Source organism: Photinus pyralis, unplaced genomic scaffold (assembly GCF_008802855.1).
Source record: "Photinus pyralis isolate 1611_PpyrPB1 unplaced genomic scaffold, Ppyr1.3 Ppyr1.4_LG5, whole genome shotgun sequence".
NCBI classification, from domain to species: Eukaryota; Metazoa; Arthropoda; class Insecta; order Coleoptera; family Lampyridae; genus Photinus; species Photinus pyralis.
Window position 1 is genome coordinate 4,262,268 of NW_022170596.1, and position 21,958 is coordinate 4,284,225.

The 21,958-nt window shown below is 35.8% G+C and overlaps 1 protein-coding gene and 1 long non-coding RNA gene across 3 annotated transcripts; one reads left to right on the top strand and one right to left on the bottom strand.

Annotated features, from left to right (window-relative positions):
- Positions 1-1,072: 1,072 nt before the first annotated feature.
- LOC116171149 (G-protein coupled receptor Mth-like) lies at positions 1,073-21,734 on the top strand. Of its 2 annotated transcripts, XR_004145379.1 has the most exons (8): positions 1,073-1,949; positions 2,000-2,428; positions 9,246-9,324; positions 19,706-19,902; positions 20,024-20,210; positions 20,256-20,398; positions 20,450-20,681; positions 20,736-21,734. XR_004145379.1 is itself a non-coding variant. In XM_031487838.1 (7 exons), the coding sequence occupies exons 1-7, from the start codon at positions 1,133-1,135 to the stop codon at positions 20,620-20,622; spliced, it is 2,025 nt and encodes a 674-aa protein (XP_031343698.1). In that variant the 5' UTR covers positions 1,073-1,132; the 3' UTR covers positions 20,623-21,734. The 2 variants fall into 2 exon arrangements, 1 of the variants encoding a protein (XP_031343698.1); XM_031487838.1 differs by having other exon boundaries at positions 20,450-21,734.
- Positions 13,764-14,896, bottom strand: LOC116171150. Its single transcript, XR_004145380.1, has 2 exons — positions 14,245-14,896; positions 13,764-14,193 (listed from the first exon to the last, which is right to left on the bottom strand). It is a non-coding gene; the product is annotated as an uncharacterized LOC116171150 (long non-coding RNA).
- Positions 21,735-21,958: the final 224 nt, after the last annotated feature.

Here is a 21,958-nt window from a genome sequence, read left to right on the forward strand (position 1 = left end):
ATGGACCATCTAAAAAAAAAACACCGTGTATATTTAAGGCCGGCTTGAGATATGCTGTGACTGGTGCAATACTTCAAGATCGATTTGGAGCTCAGGTAGACGAGGTTAAGTCGGCCTGGTGCAATCGGACGTTAGGCTTCTAAGACTGACTTCAACTACAAGTAACCGCAAATATCCTTTTAAATTATCACTTGCACTGTGCACACAATACTATGTCTTAATTAAAGAAATAGATTCCTCCAAGCTTTTACTAAAAGGTATCCTCATTAGCATTACATACAATGTAATACAAACTTACAAATTAAAACTAACTCTACACCCTCAAAACTATCTAATAATCGAATGCTGATAAAATGTCGAAAACATCACAAGTCTTTGGCGCGGGACGAGATAAGTGATTATCCTCATGTTTAATTAATAATGCTAATGATTATTAATGATATTGCATAGCATTGAATGCAATGGTATTAGGCGACTCCTAGTAAACAAAGATAATGAAATCATAAACCTTGACTGTCGAAGAAAGTCAATAGCCCTGGACTTCACTTTTAAGACTGGCGAGTATGATTTTAGGGAACAACAGCAAGTGCAGATTAATTGTGCACACCGAAACGAGGAAGGAAACCAATTTGCAATAACATATTTATAATAAACAATCTACTCATTCACCTTCATCTTATCTCTACCACTAAATTGTTATTGCACGGAAATAAAACAAAATATCTATATTGACGTAGGTGCTGATCTGATCTTTTATGTTTGCATGTTATTCTAAATCCATTTTTACATTCTTTTACTTTTGACCGCAAACGAATGTGATGGGAAATAAGTCAAACAAAACAACGTTTCGTTATACGAAGTGCATAAGATGCTCTAGATAAATAAATTTGAAAACTAAAAAAAACTTCTAGGGATGAAATTCCGGTTCTGTTATTTATCAATCTAACATAACGCGTACGGAATTAGGGTTGTTTGTCTACTTCTTTTGCAAACTCGCTGTTCTTTACCAATTTGATATTATGTAGTTTACCCCTTCTCAAAGTCGGCGCGCTTTATTTCAAACAGTATACCTCAAGTTGCGGAGCGGCAGTTCAAATTTAGATGCGGTGGAGATAAGTGTTGGAATTGTGCGATGTTGCGCTTACACGTGATTGCGGTGTGTGTAACTTACCTCCACTATTCCAATGCTTTTATCGAGCAATTAGTTTACAAAAATCAAGTTCCAAAGTGCTGTTCCGAAGGTGAAGCTTTAGCGTTGGACCCCAATGGAAACAATCCGAGTTTACCCTATCAGTGTACGTTCGACGTGAATCGCACCTCGCACATTCTAATTAACGAAACACTCTCATCATTTCCTTGGGGTCTATCCGAACGTGTATCTTGCATAGACAATTTTATCGGGGAGTACCCCGCGGAACGGAGGGTGGCTATGGTGAATGCCGAAACGTTCGAAATGAACTTTTTGCGTTTGAGGCAATTTTCGAAATGCTGCCCCGTGGATAAGGCGTACGATGCGATGACTCACGGGTGCGTTTTACTAGAAAATGGGACAGATACAAGCCTAGTTGAAGATATTCTGTATGACTATTTGGATAAGCACCTTATTTATTTGAATATTGGGATGTCGCACTGTAAGTCGGTTTTGGCGGATTACGAGGTTCCGTCATTTGATGACATTCTTTATCAAAGTGATGGCAGTGTCACGCTAGAGAATCACAACAAGAACCTCAACAATTACTGCATCGACAAGGTCTTTGGTGGAGATACCTTCATTGTTCGGGGATGCGAGGACTTTAGCGTGTGTAAAAAACAAGAAAATGGTACTGGAGTTGGTTGTATAGCAAAATGTTGTGACGATGGTTATTATTACAAGGAAGGATCCAAATGTCGATTCGATTTTAGTACGGGGATGAATTTATTCAACGATTCTAAAGTGATCAGTCCATATGGTAATTTTCTTACATTTAGTTTACAGTGGTTTTAGTTTTGTGAATTTTAGAGCCGTTTGCAATTGTGCAAGGACATAATTGCACTCACTACATTGTCGATGTCGACTGGAATTATACCCTCGACCGTATGGGATTTCTCAATTTGTATTTGGACGACGAAATTGAACAGCATCCGGGCATCGAGAATCAGTATTGTTTTGAAGAAGTTGATATTGGAGCAACAAAAGGCAGGCGGCTGTTTTTATGCTTTAAGGAAGACACAAACGAAGCCATTAAATTTCAAATATACAGGATATTCTTAGTGTTTTCGTGTGTATTCCTTATTTTGACGTTGGTGGGATATATTTGTTTGCCCGAAATGCAAAATCTGCACGGAAAGACTTTAATGTGCCACTGCGGTAGTTTATTGGTTGCATTTATTATACTAGCTGTACTTCAATTTTTCCCCAAACATGAAGGTGCTTACTGCAAAACAATGGGTAAGTTTCAATTAATTTCAATTGTGAATTGGACAATGAAATTGTGCAGTTGATAGTTGTCGAAAAGTTATGTAACTGGTTACACACAGTATGAACTTGAACTCCAATCGTACAGTTGTTTGCCTTGAAATTATTATTTGTTCTTTGTTTACCGTAGGTATTTCAAAAAAAGTTTAAAATCTGAAACGCTTCGGTGAGTGAGGAACTATGATTACCTTACAAAGGATTACTGGAATTATTTATCATAATTCCTGTACAGTTTTATGTTTTTATCTGCACTTTAAACCTCTCTTGTATGCCTACAAACTATTGCATTACTTTCGATGCGTCAAATCCTCCAGATTACTAATAAGAAAGCGTTAAATATAATGACACATCCTATTCCCAGTAGCATGTGGCAGACAGAAGACAATATTATGAAATCATTTCTAATGTAGGTACGGTGTGATAAAATAAGAAATATCGTAATAAAACAAAATGTCAAATTATTTCAATAAATGACGCTAAAAGAATATGCAGGGACGCGATTTTTTTTTACAAAATTCAAAATGTTATGGGGCGTATACCAAAAAAGTTGGGTGGTAGAGAGAACCAAAGCAAGCATTTTTTTCACAATAAGTTCAAGGTTTAAATTGTATCGGTTGGGAGCGTAAACATCTTAAAATTTGCGCATACTTATCTCTTTAATTTTTTTATCAGGAACCACCACAGATAGAAAGATGGAACCAGCGGTTTTAGCTAGGGCGGTAACAGGGGCGGGGAAATTCCTGATCGTAATATTTAAATTTAATCTCGATTTTAACTGTTTGCGGTAATGTTAATTTTTGGTCAAAAATGTATCGACGGCTAGGTCAAATTTATTAAGATACCTGAAACAATTTCCCTAGTAAAAAATGGACTTACATATTTGTTTCTAACCCGAAAATTAAAAAATTTCCGCCTTCGACTACTTATAAATTATTATTAAATAAATTGCAAAAAGAAATATTAACATAATCTTGATAAAACAGGACTTTATTATAAAACGAACAAATTAGAATTTCTCCGAGAATTTCTCCTAATGTCGTCGCTTGTCCACACTGTCAAGTCACTTGATCGTTACAATGGCCCCCTCAGTAGAACCGGTTTTGTACCGAAACACCAAGATATCGGAACGAGGATCATAATATCTATTTTTGGGGAAGAAACTTGCATAATTTTTGTTTGATTGTTATGCGCTATTATGGCCACTTTCTTTGTCCGTCTGTCCGTCCGTCGGAGGCCTTAACTAGTTCTACAGTTTTCAAGATATTGAGTTCGTTCTTTTTGCATTCGGTAGCCAATAGCTCTGGTACCTCAACCAAGAAAAATCTTGACGATTAATGTGCGCATGCGCCGAGGCATGCGCAGTCTGCGCAATGTCAACTTTCTTATTTATAGAGATATTTTCGAAATTTTAATCACAGATGCTTCTAGTAAAGTCAAGCATAATCGCACATTGTAAAAATCTGACGTGCGCATTCGCCAAATGCGCAATGTCAACTGTCTTATTTAAGGAAATATTTCTTTGAAAGTTTAACCACAGTGATGCTTCTAGTAAAGACAGGCATATTGCATATTCTAAAAATCAAATTGCGCATCAGACGTGTACACTGCGCAATGATATCTGTTACATAGTCCGTTATTACATGACGTTTCGGGAAGTACTGATCAATTCATGGAAAATGAGCTAAAGTTACACGCCTTAAGGCGAAAACCTTTTTTAATTTAGGTTTTACAGGAGTAACTGTTGAGTATCGTTATTTCCCATAAACGTTAAGGATTACCTAGACTTCGTTGCCCGTTCCTAACCTCGTGGAGGTCCCTGTAAATCTAGCGTGAATTGTCTTTTCCTAAAGCTTATTTTCAATTTGAATTTTTGTATTTTGTCACAAAAGTTGTCGAAAACATTACAAACATTTGATTTTTAGCGCATTTTTGAAAAAAAATACGCTATTATATTCGTTATGGCTGGCTGGCTGGCTGTCCGGCTGAGATCTCAGCAATTACAATAGCTAGAGACTTTAAATTTTTACTAAAAGTTTTCTGATGTACTGTAGATGTGCAAGCTCTAGTCTATTTTGAGTTAGATTACTTGTGAGATCGATAATTTAAGAAAATAATTTCGATAGGGTTTTCGGAGGTGCTATAAGTTTACCGTTAGATAGAGCTATCAGTATAACAAGTTAATAATTAGCGCATTTTTGAAAAAAAATACGCTATTATATTCGTTATGGCTGTCCGGCTGGCTGTCCGGCTGAGATCTCAGCAATTACAATAGCTAGAGACTTTAAATTTTTACTAAACGTTTTCTGATGTACTGTAGATGTGCAGGCTCTAGTCTATTTTGAGTTAGATTACTTGTGAGATCTATAATCTAAGAAAATAATTTCGATAGGGTTTTCAGAGGTGCTATAATTTTACCGTTAGATAGAGCTATCAGTATAACAAGTTAATAATTAGCGCATTTTTGAAAAAAAATACGCTATTATATTCGTTACGGCTGGCTGGCTGGCTGTCCGGCTGAGATCTCAGCAATTACAATAGCTAGAGACTTTAAATTTTTACTAAAAGCTGATGTAGTGTAGATGTGCAGGATTATTTTGAGTTAGATTACTTGTGAGATCGATAATCTAAGAAAATAATTTCGATAGGGTTTTCGGAGGTGCTATAAGTTTACCGTTAGATAGAGCTATCAGTATAACAAGTTAATAATTAGCGCATTTTTGAAAAAAAATACGCTATTATATTCGTTACGGCTGGCTGGCTGGCTGTCCGACTGAGATCTCAGCAATTACAATAGCTAGAGACTTTAAATTTTTACTAAAAGTTTTCTGATGTACTGTAGATGTGCAGGCTCTAGTCTATATTAAGCTCGATATTAAGTTAGATTACTTGTGAGATCGATAATTTTAAACTTTGCTAATGAAATACTGATCAGCATTACCAAAAATGCGCTTTCATCATGCATAATTGTATATGTTGATTTACAACTTGTTTCTGTAGTGGCCATGTAACTACTGCTTTTGATTCCACAAGTTGTCTAAATTCTTCTTTTTCAATTTTGAAATTTTCGCATGTATAAAAAAGATGCTCTCCATTGCCTATTCTCATTCCACAATCATAGGCGACATCAGAGGTATAGTATATTCGCTGTAGCTTTGCCGGTATGTCGTTAGCGCTTAATTTTTGAAGACACGTTCTTGCCTTTTTCTAACTTATGTATATCATTGGACATTTTTGAACGCTCCGCGCAATTCACGAGTAATCAAGGCTATTAACCATTGAAGATGAGATTTGAACCATACAGTGGGAATTCCTAATTACAAACCGGCAAAGCTACAGCGAATATACTATAGTTGAGTCGCTTTTACAAATTTTATACGAACAACATTTAAAGAGTCATTGATTTGTAATAATTTGTGTGGTCCCTCCGTTCTGATTGGAAGCCAAAATTTCAATTTTATTCTTTCTAGAATGTTGGATATATAATTATATGTTTCTCTCTCTATAGTTGATACTTGCCATTCGTTTTGCCATATACAGGGTGTAGCATCTACAACCCCTATTCATTTCTTTATTCATTATAATTTTATTTAGAAATTCTTTAAGATTGCGAAGATACCGAAAAAAGTCTTAGAGCAAAATTGTATACGCAATTACCGCCGGCATGTTTCTAAAATATTTTACCAGGGGCGTGCTGTATTCCAGTGGCGCATCAAACTTGCATTTTTTTAGACGGAACGTTCTTTTCCGAACCCAAGTGTGCCATGATGAAACAAAAGATGTTCAATTCTCTCAATTAGCAGTATAGTGTCGGCCATGATACTTACTACTGTTAAGTTGTAATATCATGAGTGTCGGCAGTGTATGATTGTTTTTTAATCAGCGTTGCGAAAATGTTCCAAACTCAAGCAGAATTGGTTGATATAGTGTTTATTCTTGGAGATTGTTTACCGGAATTGTTTGTTGGCGTCACAAGAGTACGCTGAGAGATATCCTGGCAGAATACATCTAGATTCACACGCGTGGATAAATTTATATAGAATGTAAATTTAATTGCAAGAATTGTAATAATTTACTTTGGTTATTTTATAACTTTGTTTATGCATAGTGTGCTAGGGCGAATTTCCTTCTTGCAATTTTTATAATCGTGGCTTTTAATTCCACATTTTCCGCAAGTGCCAACTTCCTCCTTGCAGTGCTTAGAAGTGTGACGAAAACTTTGGCACTTATAGCATCTTGTTATAGACACGACGCGACGTCTTGAATGTTGCATATTTCCATTGGGAATATATAAATTTTACCTTGATTTACTAATTTTTCTCTTATTTCTTTATTTGTCTCTAAATATCTAAACACAAGCCTGCAAAACCACTTTCCAAATAGCACCACTTTGGATTTTTGTTATGAAACATTTTCAATCCACATGACCACCAGTTTGGACAAGAAACTTCTAATCATCTTTTTTAAACGCAATTGCAATTAAATGGGCAGACTAACACGAGGGACCACCATTTCTGAAAACCCAATTGCATTCCAAAATACAATTACAAAGACACTCCTTATCTCTTCGCATCTATTAAATTTGCCAACATGGAGGGCACACTTTCACTAACAACAAGCGTCCCTCCTGGCCATGGTGCGTTTAGCTATTTATATAAAATTGAAAATGGAACCACCGAAACTGCGTCGGGCGTGCCTTTTTAGTCAATAAAAAAACCGCAACTGCTGTTTCTTTGCAAATTTCGGCTTTGGAAAAAGAGAACGAACGCGTAATTGAGGTCCGATAGCCTAAGTCATTTAAATGCGTACGTTTTATTTAATTTTAATTATTATATTATAGGTATATATTATATAATAATTTTAATTTTATGTCGAATTTAATTCATATACCTATGTGAATTTTGAATATGAAAATTCAAGTCGCAAGGTGGGGTTTGCGATATCAAGGTCCTTCCACCGGATATGGTTCATGAGAAAGAATTAAAGAACCGAAATTTTTGGGACTGTTGGGAGCATAGTTACCGAACGATACATTTTGGAAAAAAATGCATGTGCATTTAAAAATAGGTACCTATAATAATAAATCATTTGGTTTTGGGGAACCTTTGTTCTGCCATTGCTGTGCAATAAGAATAGTGATAATACGTATTATTTTTAAATAGTTATTTAACCCTGTAGTACATATATATGCGAGGTATATTCATAGGAATAAAATTATGTTTGCTTATAGAGAATCGCGGAAATCTGTTGTTTACAATAAGGTTCTAAATTTAATAAGGAGGTCAATGAGGTTTCAGTTCCTAATCTTTTGATGTAAATATATATACTTTCTTTTCTTTAATAAGTGCATTTAGATTTGAAAGAGTATCAAGGACGGCTTCATTGAATTGGTACAAATGATTTTGGAAAAGCGCCAGAATGTCATATCGTAAAAGTGTGAAATGTATGGAATCGATGCATGTATTAGCAACAGTGCTTGGAGTCTTTTAAAATTGATAGAAACGTAAATGTATTAAATTGTCTGTTAAGTTTCCTCTAAATTGTACGGTAGATTAATTTTGTTTATGTTAATAGAATCAGTAAACGATTTATCGTCGAGTGGAAAAAGAAGGAAGTTTTCTCAAATTAAACACCAAGGAATTATGGTGATAGATGTTTTACAAGCTTTTCAATACAACCACAATAATCTTAATGTTTTTGGTAGCTGAGAGAAATGTTTATATATTTTAATGCGAGCTATTTATGTACCACATATTTGTATCCATCAATTTCTAGAGATTTTGCTATAGACAAATTCCTCTTCACTTCATAGAGCTTTCGAGAAACCTTTAGAGATTAGTATATAGTGCTGCAACGACCGACGGCCAATGTAACAAGTTTAAAAAGTCATTATGCAAACATAAATGACGAGAGCGTATTTTCCTCCTAATAATATTCATGCTAGGATTGTCTATATTAGAAATTTCATTCAATACCTTCATAAATAAAACATACAGCATGCGTCAACTGTAATTTTGAAACCGGTATTAGTTTTAGTTTCATTCAAGGTGCGCACATATGATATTTCGTTTAACTGCTTTCATAAATAACAAAGTTGCCATTGCGCATGCGCAAAACCAAATTTTAAAACTGTTGTTAGATTTGCTTGTATTCCAAGTGCCTATGTGTAAAATTTCATTTAAATGCTTTCATAAAGAAGAAAGTTGGCAGTGCGCATGCGTATATTTAAAGTTTCATTTAAATATCTTCATAAATAAAAAAGTTAGCATCGCACATACGTTAAACCAAATATTTGACACTGCGCATGCGCAAAACCAAAAAATATGCACGGAATCCTTGGACCAAGCCCTTTCAAATGAGTCCTTAATCGCTAAAATCGGTTCAGTGGTTTAGAAGGAGTACGTGTGGCGGACAGACGGACGGACGGACGTCAAAGTGCAGCCAATAGCGATTTTTCACTTTGAGGAAAATACGCTAAAAAGGTGTAGTGGAGTGGAAATCCGACTGCGGGACTGAGGAATGAGGATCCCTGGTTCAAATTCGGGTTCAGTGGCGGCCCCCGCCTCTCTTTTAAAAATAAAGAAAAAATCTCGGAAAAAATCTAGTCTATTGTAGTTTAAAAAAATCAATAGTTAGACACTCGCAAACACAAACAGATGCTAATTTGATAACAATTAATATTCTACTAATTGCAAGTATTTGAATATGCTTTGTTATAAATCACAACAATGTTTCTTTAATTCTAATTTCTTTCTTCTTTTTTGCTAATCTCACTGTGTGCATTTGGTTGCAGGATATATTACAATGTACACATTCCATGCTGCATTCATGTGGTCGAACGTGATGTGTTTTGATATATGGTGGACGTTTGGGTAAGTTATAATGGTATGCGTTAATTCTGTTAAGAGTTTATTATACATCTCGATCCATTATGCGAATTTAATTCTACAGTCTACGCTTTTTTGGTTATGACACGACAATCCACTTTACGTAATGAATCCAATGACAAATGCATGTAAACTTTTAGACAGATTCTAATTATTGGAATGAGAAAAAAACGTCATTGCATCACATTATCGCTTTGTAGTGCAAATAGTCTTCTCGGGGGACAAAATGTAGGTGTGATGCCCTTACCTGTTGACTGAAAGGCATTTTAAATGAGTTTTAGGAATAAATTGTTATATAGTTGTTTGGTAGATTCTCTTTTCTCTATTCTTTTCTTTTACTTGAAAATGCTTCTGCTTGAGACCACTTGATTGCAGATTATGAAAAAATTGAGATTTCTTAATATTGTAGGGTATTAGGGTTGCTACTAGAGATGGAACCAAATATCTCAATCTCGAACCGTTTGAGATATATTTTGAGGTTAAAAAATTTTTTTTGCCACATAGTTTTTGAGTGCGACCACCATCTTGAATTTTTTTAAATAGTAACATACGGGGTGGTGACTTGACGAAAACACCACAGGAATTTTAATAGTAATTTTTTAATTTCCGATTATTGGCTCCGCTAATTATTTTTGTCTATTTAGGTCTTTTGTAGAGAAAAAAATTACGAATCCGTACATATACCTACCTCGGTACATACTAGTGAGTAGTGTTTCTTATTTTATAAATTCAGAAACAGTAGAAATTTAGAAATTGAAAACAACAGCATTTGCCGTTAGCATAGTGTATCTTCGGTGTATTTATTCTTACACTATGCTAATACGTCTCAACAACAATGCAATCTACGGAAAATAAAGAATCGCGCTAGTACTCGCATGTGCAAGAAACTAATTTCCTATGCCAATATTTATTATTTGCTATGCTGATAATTAACAAAATGTAACATGCGTAAAGGGAAACTTTATATCGTAATAAATTAATTCCAACTAAAACAATTACCTATAGTACCTATAATATTACACTGATGAATTGTTATTACCATATGTAAATCATTTGTAATTTAATTAGCGTTACTGCCACAAAAATTAAGGGAGAAGTAATTTATATGTTTAAAATTTGTAACGATTGTACATACATTTGCAAGTACACATCATAAACGAGACACAAACAAACCATAAGCCTTCATTATATTTGCGAATGAATGTTTAGTGGGCGATCTTTGCACAGTAGTAATAATCTATATTAGTCACCTTAAGATCGGCGATAGTGCAAGGCTTCTTTGGAGGAAGATTTGCATCTTTTTCAGAAGTTGAGAGAATGCTCCGATGCTCTATATCATATGATATGATGAGTTTTCAGATTTTGTAGATTTTATCATATTAGGTGGTCGTAGGAGAGTTTAGTTAGCTATGCAGTTAAAAATTTACGATTTTTGTACAGAGCGATCATTAATCATTACCTGTACCAATGTTATGAAACATGACATTTGCCGCAGTCGCAACACAACCGACACTGTAGCTATACTAAACATAACCTAGGTTTATCAAAAGCAATCATGTAAACAACATTTATTAGTGTCCAGATTATTTGAAATTACATATCAAACATTATTTTGTAACTGAAGCGTGATTTACTTTCTTCTACAAATCTAACAAATCCACTCTCTTTTTCATGTTTGCGAGAACTGCATGAAGTTACTGTTGTGTTATGTAAAGAACAGTCGCTTCTATAGCTGCACGTAATTCTTCAATGGCGTGTAAACGATTTCTATAAATAACGTTTTTTAGATGATCAAATAATCCAACGGCGTTAGATCAGAGGTGATCTTGACGGTCAACGGTTTCTTCAAACACCATCAAAATACTGTTGTAAGAGTTTTATTGTTTCACCAGCTGTATGTGTTGTTGGATTATCATGAAATAAACCTTGCAATTCGTCGTCGTGAAGCTGATCAATAAACACATGTAACATTGTCCGGTAACGTTCGGCATTAACAGTATTGTCAAAGAATATCGGCCCCACAAATCGCCTTTTCGACATCGCTAATCACACGCCTACCTTCAGGTAGCTTCTTGATAAAACATGTGGGTTTTCAGGACTCCAAGTCCGGTAATTTTTTGAATTAACGTATCCACTAATTTGAAACCAAGCCTCAACCGAGAAATAACTTTTTTCTAACAATTTGTTCTCTTGTAGAGATTCATTAATCCAATCGTAATAATTCACATGTTTTACAAAGTTCTTGTAGCACGGTTACATTAGAAGAAATGCAATTTTTTCATCGTTATGTTTTGACAGGTTCCGTATGACAAACCAGTTTGTTGGGATAGCTATCGAAGTAGTTTTTGCGGGCTTTATACAAGACGAGCACGCACATCTTCTACTACCGCCTCGTTAGCAACTGTTAGGTGACTAGGGAATTTTCCTCAAGCAACACTTCCTGTATCGTCAAATCGTCAAAAAGAATGTGGCGGCGTAAATGCTCGTAATCAACATGTTCGGGATATGCCTCGTAGGGTTGTGTTACGCGGTAACATCCACGAGTGGGTTTTAAAAATTTTTTTCTACATGTTAACAAACAGTAGTTGATTTGCATATCATTTGAATTTTTAATAGATGAAAAATTGAAGTCTCAATCATTTTTAGCGCATTTTTTAAGAATTAAAAAATATCTGCTATTGTTTGTCTTTTGTCCGCCCGTCCGTCCGTCCGGACCCACTTCTGCCGTTTCGAACTACTTCTAGGGGAATGGTCCTAGTCCTGGAATTTTTTTGCAGTAGGTAGCTTATACCTTTAAGGTGTGCCATCAAATTTCGCTTCCTAAAAGCCCCCCCCCCCCCCACCACGAATTATTTCCTGATGTGCTGTTTTTGAAAGTAAAACGTAACAACATAACTTCTACATACGGACAACCTTCAGATTTTGTTAAACGTTAAAAAATGTGGGGGGGGGGGGGGGGTAAACACATGTTCTACCCTTCATGGTATTCTAATGAAAGGTCTCATCGAAATAAATTGGTTTGTACAAACTATAACTTTCTCGTGCGACTCTTTTTCGAGACCATAACTTTCTCGTGCGACTCTTTTTCGAGACCAGTGAGCGGCGGGTCCTGAGGGGGAGGGGGGGGGGTTAAAAATTAATTTGATCTCTCATTGTATTCTAATTTAAGGTCTCCACGAAAGGAACCGTTTTTTACCAACTACTACCCTTCTTTACGTCCTCTTATCAAAGTACGGGGTGGTGTGGGAGGGGAGGGGGAGTGGAACTAGTTTTATCCTTCATGGTACTCTAATGAAAGGTCTCAACGAAAGGAATTAATTTCTACCAACCGTAGCCCTCCTCATCGACCTCTTATCGTGATGGGGGATATTCTCTTATGGAACTAGAACGGATTGTCGGAAGAGGGTACTCACAAAGGGCGATTGAGACGTCTGCAATCTATCCATTGGTGATGTCAAAACAAAAGCTATTTCGGTTAAAAAAATGCGCTTTATCTGCACAATAATTGTGCACAATTTATTCTTGTTTATTTTTCAGGATAAAATAAATGTGTGTACTTCATTGTTGTGGCGTTCCATACAGTCCAGACTATTAATTAGTTAATAATAAAATACACGTGATTTAAACAGTTAACGAAATTTATTTTCATTCGGGCATAATGAACCAAATAATCAATTTAAGTGCTTGCAAAGTTTACCAAAAAGAATACACATTGCGTGACTCTGCCAACTAAGGGTAATTAGGTAATGAACATTTTTTACAACAAACATGTCACCTAATCCATAGTTTAAGGCTACCATTAAAATGTACCGTTATGTAAGCAGCCAATACAAATATTCAACACTGACGCACCTAATCTAAATACTGAATTGTTATGCGCCAATAAATTGAAACGAACACTTGCGTCTTAACGGTTGATATATTGTTTTTGTGTCTCCCTGCTTCAAAGCTTTGTTTTTTGTAGCCAAATTAGTCCAGAAAGTTATGATTTGCTGGCCTAGGCCGGCAAAAATATCACTAAAAATTGGTTGGTGGAACTGATTTAATTTGCAGACAGTTCTAAATTTAAATTAAATTGTTAGAATGATAGGCATATTTTTTGTGCAAATTCCATTTTAAGCACTTTATGGCTTGGTAGGTAACATAGTAATACGTATATGTAAATGCGGTAGGTAAGTACCCTAATCAAGAATTGTAAGTTTCACTTACAAGTTTTCGTTTAGTGCGGTTATGATACTTGTACATGTTTACCGATGGTAAACTTACGGTTTATGGCAAAAAACAGAGAGCTAATTGAAAGTATAGGAAATTGAAGTTTACCTACTTCCACACTCGATGCCAGGAATGCCAACAAATGGTTACGCATGTAAATTAACGCAGTCAAAAAACACAACACTAAACGGATGAAGAGTAACGACACTATATGATTTGTAATTATTATTATTTCTGCCATTGTTAACATTAAACTGTATACATTATTCCATAAATTATATATCTACAAGCAAGTATATTTCTCTGAAGATGACAGTTTCCGAAAAGGAGGTGTACGCATATGAAAACGGTTTCTTGTCGATATCTATGCTCATATCTATGATGAAAATTTCCGACATCAGTTACTTCCGTGTAGTAAGACCATAATAATCAAACGACACTGCATACACCAAATTGTAGATTTGCACGGAGCAATCATCGGCCCTCTTGCTGCTCTCCTCGTAATCGACAGCCAACGAGAAGTAGATATCCAAACAAACTTGTTATCATTCTTATATGTAATGGAATTAATATGATAAATCAATTTGCAAATGAAAACATTGCAACCCAATTCTCAAAATAGGTGTAAGCCGTAAGCACTAGCTGAAATTGAAATAAATTTCAAGGTTATGTTTCCCATTGAAATCAACTTACTACTTATTAGTTTTAGCGCAGCTTCTTTTAAATGTTATGAACTTCTTAAGACTGGGCTAAGCGTTTTAGAAATTTGTAAAAATAATTAAATTAACGTAAATGCTTTGTTTATTCATTTAATCACAATTAATGTGGAATAAACACTGGTAAATATCGGTTGTGAATTGACATGCTTGTGCTACCAACCGCCAACTGTCTGTGCTACCAACATAACATCGAAATATTGGAAATTTGAATGCAAGTATGACGGCTTATAATTATAGGAGGTAGAAATATAAATTTTAAAATGAACGTTGTTCCCTCAAATTTTTTACTTCGACACAAAAAATCTTGTGTATTACACGTCCATAAAAATGTTTTGCGAGTATTCGTATTGCAGGCCTCAGCTCCGCTTCGGCCTGCAACCTTACTCACACTCGCAAACATCCATTTTCTGGACTTGTGATACAAATAACTATTCTACAACTTTGTAAATGAAGTATTCGAGGAATATTGATTAGTTATAGAACTGCAATAAGTCTTAATTGCCGTAGGTATTAACGTTTCGGAAAAGTGCAATAAATTGGTACCTACGGGGTTGAGATCTCATCACTAGACAAGAGCAAAGATATCGAGTAATATTATAACACGGAAGACGGAAGTAAGGTGGATGGAATAGTTATTTACATTATTAGTGCGGGAACAGTTATTTTGCTGATGAGCGCGAAGTTTGGCGGCGCGAGTGCGCGACGCGCATGAGCGACGCATCTCCCGCGAATCAAGCAAATACAAATACTGTTCACGCACGTAACATGTATTCTATTTTTTGCACGGATTAGTTAAATAATTCAAAACCTTTTCGCGAGATTTTTGCGATATTATAATTCTTTTGAAAAAATAAAGTCCTCTATGCCGATAAAGTAGAAATCTAGAAATTTAAAATGTCAATTTATTGTTCAAAACTTCTGGTTTAAGCTTATTTTTACCCCTGTACTACAGGGAATGATGTAAAGTGTATTTATATTTTCTTTTTTACTCTTCCATCATACTACTTATTAGTTTATGATCCCCACTAAATAGATAATTTCGTTGAATTTTTAGACACTAGTGCGCGAAAGTAGATAGTCAATTGTAAAATTGACGTTCCCGACTTTCGTGTTTTATTGGGAAAACGCGATTTAGAACGAAGGAGTGCAAAAAATTATTTGAAGTACTCACGTCCTTTCTTTGTTGGTCTCCAAATGCTTCACCTAGTCAAGGCTTTAATCATAGGGGAAGCTTTTGCCGGAAACAGGGCCGATGTGATTAGTGTGCCGGAACGCATCTCGCAAAAAACGTTTCGATAAGCGGACCCTCGACACCGAAACATGTAAACGGGCAGCATCCGGCAACCTACAGAGGTTGCGAAATTGCCAAAAAACTCCAGAAAAACTTAAAAGCTGGAATCTAACAAATCTAACAAAAATTCTTAAGGCACCTCTACAGTATTTATGTTACGAATTTTAAAAAAACCAGAATTTACAGTACTCTTCTGTTTTTCCGATGTTGCGCCGATCTTCAAAGAGTTGGTCAGGCTGAAACCTCCCAGGATAGAACTCGTATTGTTTGCTATATGGAGTTCGTTTTCTACGTGAAATAGAGAATTTTGAGATACAGCTGTGTTACCAGATTAACTAAATCCAATCCGTGCGGTAGGTGATTTTTGCTTTCCTCCAGGTTCCAGGTCAAAGATATTAACATTTTGCTATGACGAAGATCAAGGTTCACAAATATACGTGCGGCTTGGAGCTAGAAGGCGACCAATTTTGTACAGACCACCTTCACGATCGATCCTCTCTCTTTTTCTTCGCCTTTTCCTTTTCGCCAAAACGCCCGCGAGAAAATCCGAAAGGGAACCATCGAAACTCGTTTTGTTGCTCCCAACCTCCTTGCGTAAATGATGATTTATACATACGGCATTAAAAAATTGGGATTCTAACCATTGGAAGGTAACAATTTTATTTCTTAAAAATGATTTTACATTTTCACTGTACATGTGTCTGTAATTCCATTAAACAGTAATACGTAAAATGCACTGGGATAAATAACGTGAGGTCGTTGAATTCATAAAATGGAAAGGTTGCAAGTGTAACCAATTTATTGTTCTCCTAATTTCGGCATTGAGACAAGTTGCAGTAAACCCTCGATACTCTTTTTCGAAAGACTACATCTCGCTTAATTATATATCGACTTTATCGTCGTTCAACGGCGATATCACTACCTTTAATGAGAAAAAAAGCAATATATTTCTTGACAATATTAGCTTAACAAATGGTGCTTCATTGGCTGCCATTAGATACCTACCCTAATTGTGGGGGGTAGTTTACTGAAACACCCCGATAATGTTTATTAAATCTATTAACTAACCTGAACGTTTTTTCCTTAATTTTATTATATATGAAACTTTATTAGATACGATATTTTATAGCATATTCATATTTATACAGTAACTAAGAAAAACAAGATGAGGATACTATGATAGTGCATTTCGAGGTGCATTTAATGCGTAACAGTGTGTAGAGTATAACTAGTTCATTTGACGAGAACAAGTGAACGTTTTCAACTTGTCTAAGTGGGCAACTTGTTTTGCCGCTTCTCCGACGAAATTAATGAATTCAGAAAGCTTTTATCATCATCTGTAACAAATGGTATGAAAAACTAAATAAGAATTTGCCGATTAATGATTACAATTTAACTTAAAAGAAAAATAAATGAATTTACAAATTATAGTAACTAAATCATGTGAGCTACCGACATTGGCGGCGCGGCCGTCGGCAGTAACAAGGATGAGCTGTCGGCGGAACGGACGGACGGACTCGAGCGCCACCAAGGGTATGGCCTTGCCCCCGGTCAAGGTCGGCGATAGCTGCGGTTTGCGGGACGCTCCCGGAAACTTCAGGTAAACTCAATCAGAGTAAACGGCAAGTCTAGAAACCCGAAGAGTTCAGCAAATGACGCCGGTCACTTCCGAAAAACAAAAATTACGACAAACTCCCTAGCGGAAATGAATGTAACAAAACACAAATTAATTGTGGTGTCTACGGGAAAGCAAATGCAGGAAAGCGAAACAAAATCCCTCTCTCCTATAATTAATGGAATAGGAAGTTGCAAAAAGCTTACCTTGCAATAAAACGGAGTGCTAGAAATTAGTGGGCAAGGAAGAGCGAAAGCTGAAGATACGGTGCGGTAAATTCATTGAAACGCAAAAATTAAACGGTATGAATGCAAAATAAATTTACGGAAAAGCTCAAAACTTTGGTACCTACGGAACGTAACTTGAGAAAGTGCAAAAGTCACAGTAGATTTTACGTTTCGGTTATAACACCACACCAAAGGCAAAAGATCGATGATGAAATATGGTACGGTTGCCCAAGTAAATTTACGGAAAAGCAAAAAAATTACGGTACCTACGAACTTAGATTGAAAAGATGCAAAAGGCAAAAGATCTTACGTTTCGAGTCAACACCAGAAGCTAAAAGATCCTATCTAAACAACGGCTTTACCTTTTATAACATTCGGCCAGTTCATGGAGAGATAGCCGGTTTTCCCATCCGACACAGCGTGTGCGGTTATTTACATCCAAAAATTAAAACTTCTTTAATTTATTTCTCGGCTTCTGGTCATCATAAAAATCGGGGAACACTTACTAACATCGTGAAAAATTAGAACGCATCCAGGGAAACTTCACACGACTAATTCTGATAACGTTTAGTGCAACCCGTGTATTTAGCTACTGTTAATTTGGCCGGATTGAAATTGTTAAAGTCGGTAGTTCGTTGTTAATTGGAATTCCTCGGGTCGACATAATGATCGCTTATCAGAAAAGATATCGGCGTAAACCTGCATGACCTTTGCTCGTTTTAATGTACCATCTGAAACAAAAAACCTACTAGTAATGGCTTAACGGAGCTGAAATTCTAAAATACTAATTTGTCTTCTAAATGACAAGGGCTTTCAGACCCAAAAATAATTGAAATATCTTGACGGGAACGGTTGCAAACAGCAGATTACTTACAGTTCTCGTTGACGCGGTAGCCGTACCTTCTATCTAACACCTACTAGAACCAACATAAATACTTTCGGCAAGACACTTTTTGAAACCACGTGGCCACCTTAAAACGCTTCTAGATACCTGGTGTTCATTTACAGAGTGGTCACTAAAATGGGTAACTTCAAGGCGGACGACGGATGCGTCCTTACAAAACAGGTAAGGTAAGGTTCCAGTTTTTTACGGGATGCACGCCCTTTTTGTGATCTGCTGCACATTTTAATTGAAAAGTGGGTGGTTTGTTCTAAATAATTTAACGAGTTAATTAAATGTAAATGGTCAGTTTTTTAAAAGTTTGGTGAACCAACGACACAAGTTATATATCGTCTATTTTACGATATCAAAGCAAGCAGCTGATGACTCATTAAAAACCTACGGCAACATTCTATTTGAGAAAAGCAGTAGCTACTTTGTATTACATTAGCGTAGGAACCACTATGAAACGTGAACGTCTCGATTATTTCATTCGAAATTAAACCATTGATCTCACTTGGCAACAGCTCAAAAATGTTTCAGCGGTATTAATGTAAAGGAAAAAACGTATATAAAGGAATATAAAAAAAGAATTAATTTTAGTTTAGTGTAAGTTGGGGTAACAATAAAATTTATACGTCTGCTGGAAATAAATTTCGACCACTTGGAAATAAAAAGATACTTCCCGAAATTTTAGAAAATGTAAATGACGGGAAAGCCAATCAATGAGGCGTTCTACTCTCATAACGATATAATTAATGAAATTTGATTAGATTGGCATGGTACTTTTATGTTTGTCATAAAAACACCCCCGCTGACATGACAATTGATTAATTTTTCTATAAATTCTGCTAAACACTTATCAGTGTCTGCAACTGTGCCAAACATTTCACTAGCTATAGTACATTTTAAATTGATTTAATCTTTTGGTCCAAATTTCTACTTTTATTTGAAAAATGCGTTTTCGGCCCATAAGTACCACTTTTCGACGATAGACATTGTTTTTTTTAACTATTGGCAACAATAATGTTTAAATTTTCCTAAAATGGAGATATGCTCTCCCAGACTTTTTGTAGGAGTTATTCCTGTAAAATCTATTTTCTCGTCTCTATTACGGTTTGTCCTGCGTTTTGAAACAAATGCGGGCGACCGTGGTTTTAGTACGAAAACTCTATAAGACACCATTCGTTGAAAAGTCAATATACCATGATTGCTTTGAGTCAGATGTCTTGATCTACTCAACCTACAACCCTATCCGGCTCGCATGAACCAGTTGGGTTACAGTTCTGACTTAACAGAGATACAACAGTGGTGGGTTTCAGTCTCAATTAAGCACTATGCGCTACCCCTACCCTACTATAAAATCAGGACAGATGAATACAACAAAATTCGATTACCTATGTAATGAAAATTGTATTTCAGATCGATGCGTGTCGATGGAATCAATCAAAAAAAGAGAGAGAGGAAGAGGTTTTTATGGTACTGCTTGTATTCCTGGACGATACCATTGGTCATCACGTTGTCGGCATTCACTGTTCAGGAGTTTAAATCGTCGCTACCCGAATCCATGGAACCGCTTGCACCAGCGCTGGGAGACTTTTCTTGTTTCTTTGAAGAATGTAAGTAAACTACAATAAAGAGGTTCAGAGACAATACGGACATATTTCCTTTTCGGGTCGAACGAGTTGCCATTTTGCATATTGTCTCAGATGTTCTAGTAACTGTTCCTTTCCCTTACAGCAACCAACTTAGTGGCGTTCCTAGTGTGGTTTATGCTACCAATAGCAATAGTGTGTGTATGCAATACGTTTTTCTTCGTGAAAACCATCATGTACTGTTATAAAGTGAAGAACGAAATTGAAAAAATGATGGATTCAAACCTTAGCAAAAACGAATGCAATAAGATCTTAATAGCTGACAAAGAAAGGTGAGTCCTGAGTTTCGGATTGGAAGATGATTTAATTAATTACAGACTAAGAATGGTGGTTAGGCTATTGTTAGTGATGGGGATCCCGTGGATGTTCGAAGCGATATCCGGCGCGTGCATACCTCCAGATGCGGGGGGTCCATTGGAAGTTGTTGAAATAATATTTGACTCCATCAACGTGTTACAAGGTAACTTCCTTTATGTTTGACGGAATTATTTATGTGTTCAAACTGTTTCAGGATTCTTTATTTTTTGTGTTTTCGTTCTTAAAATGAAGTTTTTAAAGGCATTAAAAAGAAGATTTACTGGTAAAAAGCGTCCTCATCGAATAATACGAAGTAATTATTCTGGAGTTACTGCATCTTCCTATATTGATGTAACATCACCTAAACTAGTTAACATTAGCACTTAACTATTTTTGAGTTCCTGAATGTCTAACACTGTTTGCTGACTCCCTGTTGACATATTTGTGTAATTGTACCTACACGAAATAGTTGGTGTTTTTAACTTTAGGACTTTTTGTAGGTGACACGTTTAGTATTTGGGGATTATTGAACTGAACTGATAAGTCTGATAGTACAAAACTAGGTAAAGTGTAAGTGTTAGTGTAGTAGCTTGTGTGCTTAAATATTCCATTTCCTGTACATGATGTCATAATTGTATACCTAATAGTCAATGTTGTTGGTCCATTTCCTGGATTTGCTGGAAAACCACTAATCATCTACTTAATGTGATTTATAAGTTATAACTTAGTGTAATACAAATGCAGTGGTTAAGATATTGGTAATGGTAATGTTTCCACACATTTGTCTTCTTCACAGAAAGGCCACTTGGGCTTTACATACCACCAACTATTTCTTGCTCTGCAGTTGTATGTAATAACAAAATCGTGTACTATTTTTATATATTATTTCAGAAATCGAACATTTCTTGCCAGATCGAGCGTATCTACCATGCGCCACCGTTTAGGGACATGCCATGTAATTTCTAATCTAAGAATTATTGTGTAATACCTACTTATAAGTCTTATTTAATATTATATTTTTATACTTATATATTGTGGCCTTTAAAACTGATTGTGTGATGTATAACATAAACAGGAGTTAAGTAAATCTATTTTGGGAACAATAAATGGAAAGCTGCATGATGTACACTAAACAATCACCGTTGTTGGCAAGATTTCGTGCGATAATACTAATATTTAAAGTATTGTAAGTTTATTTATTTTATAATTATCTACAAATATCTCAGTGAATCTCCGGCAAGGGCGTCCCCAGCTTAGGATCTGTGTACTACCATGGAAATACCTACCTAATATTTCTATCACTGTCTTTATTTTTCCTGTTTAAACTTTGTATGGAAGTAGCAACTGCCTTCCTCCTTCGGTCTAGTGCCTGTGGACGTCCATGAGAAATGAACGTTTTTGGCACTTTTTTTTATTTGCAACCTTTGCGACATTAGTATATCATTCCATGTCATGTAATGGCCCTTTGATAATAAATAATAATAAATGTTTACTACGTGCGTGTATATTAATATTGTATGAAAAAAGTTTTCGTATACATACAGGGTGTTGTAATGTTCCTAGGGGTCTATCAAGCCAACACTGAAAACGTTGACTTACCTTATACTTATCGTTGGCAAGAAACTACAAGCAGAGGCACCTACCTTTCAAGTCGAAACGCGGGACGTTTCGCGGCACTTTTGAATTTGGATGGCAGTTGGCTCGATATGGGTGGCACGAATAA

Bases quoted from the DNA above. Each gene is read 5' to 3' on its own strand.
- LOC116171149 (XM_031487838.1), top strand. From the start codon at position 1,133: ATGTTGCGCTTACACGTGATTGCGGTGTGTGTAACTTACCTCCACTAT. The intron at 1,950-1,999 runs GTAATTTTCTTA...TGTGAATTTTAG, and splicing joins TAAAGTGATCAGTCCATATG to AGCCGTTTGCAATTGTGCAA. The intron at 19,903-20,023 runs GTAAGTAAACTA...TTTCCCTTACAG, and splicing joins TTCTTGTTTCTTTGAAGAAT to CAACCAACTTAGTGGCGTTC.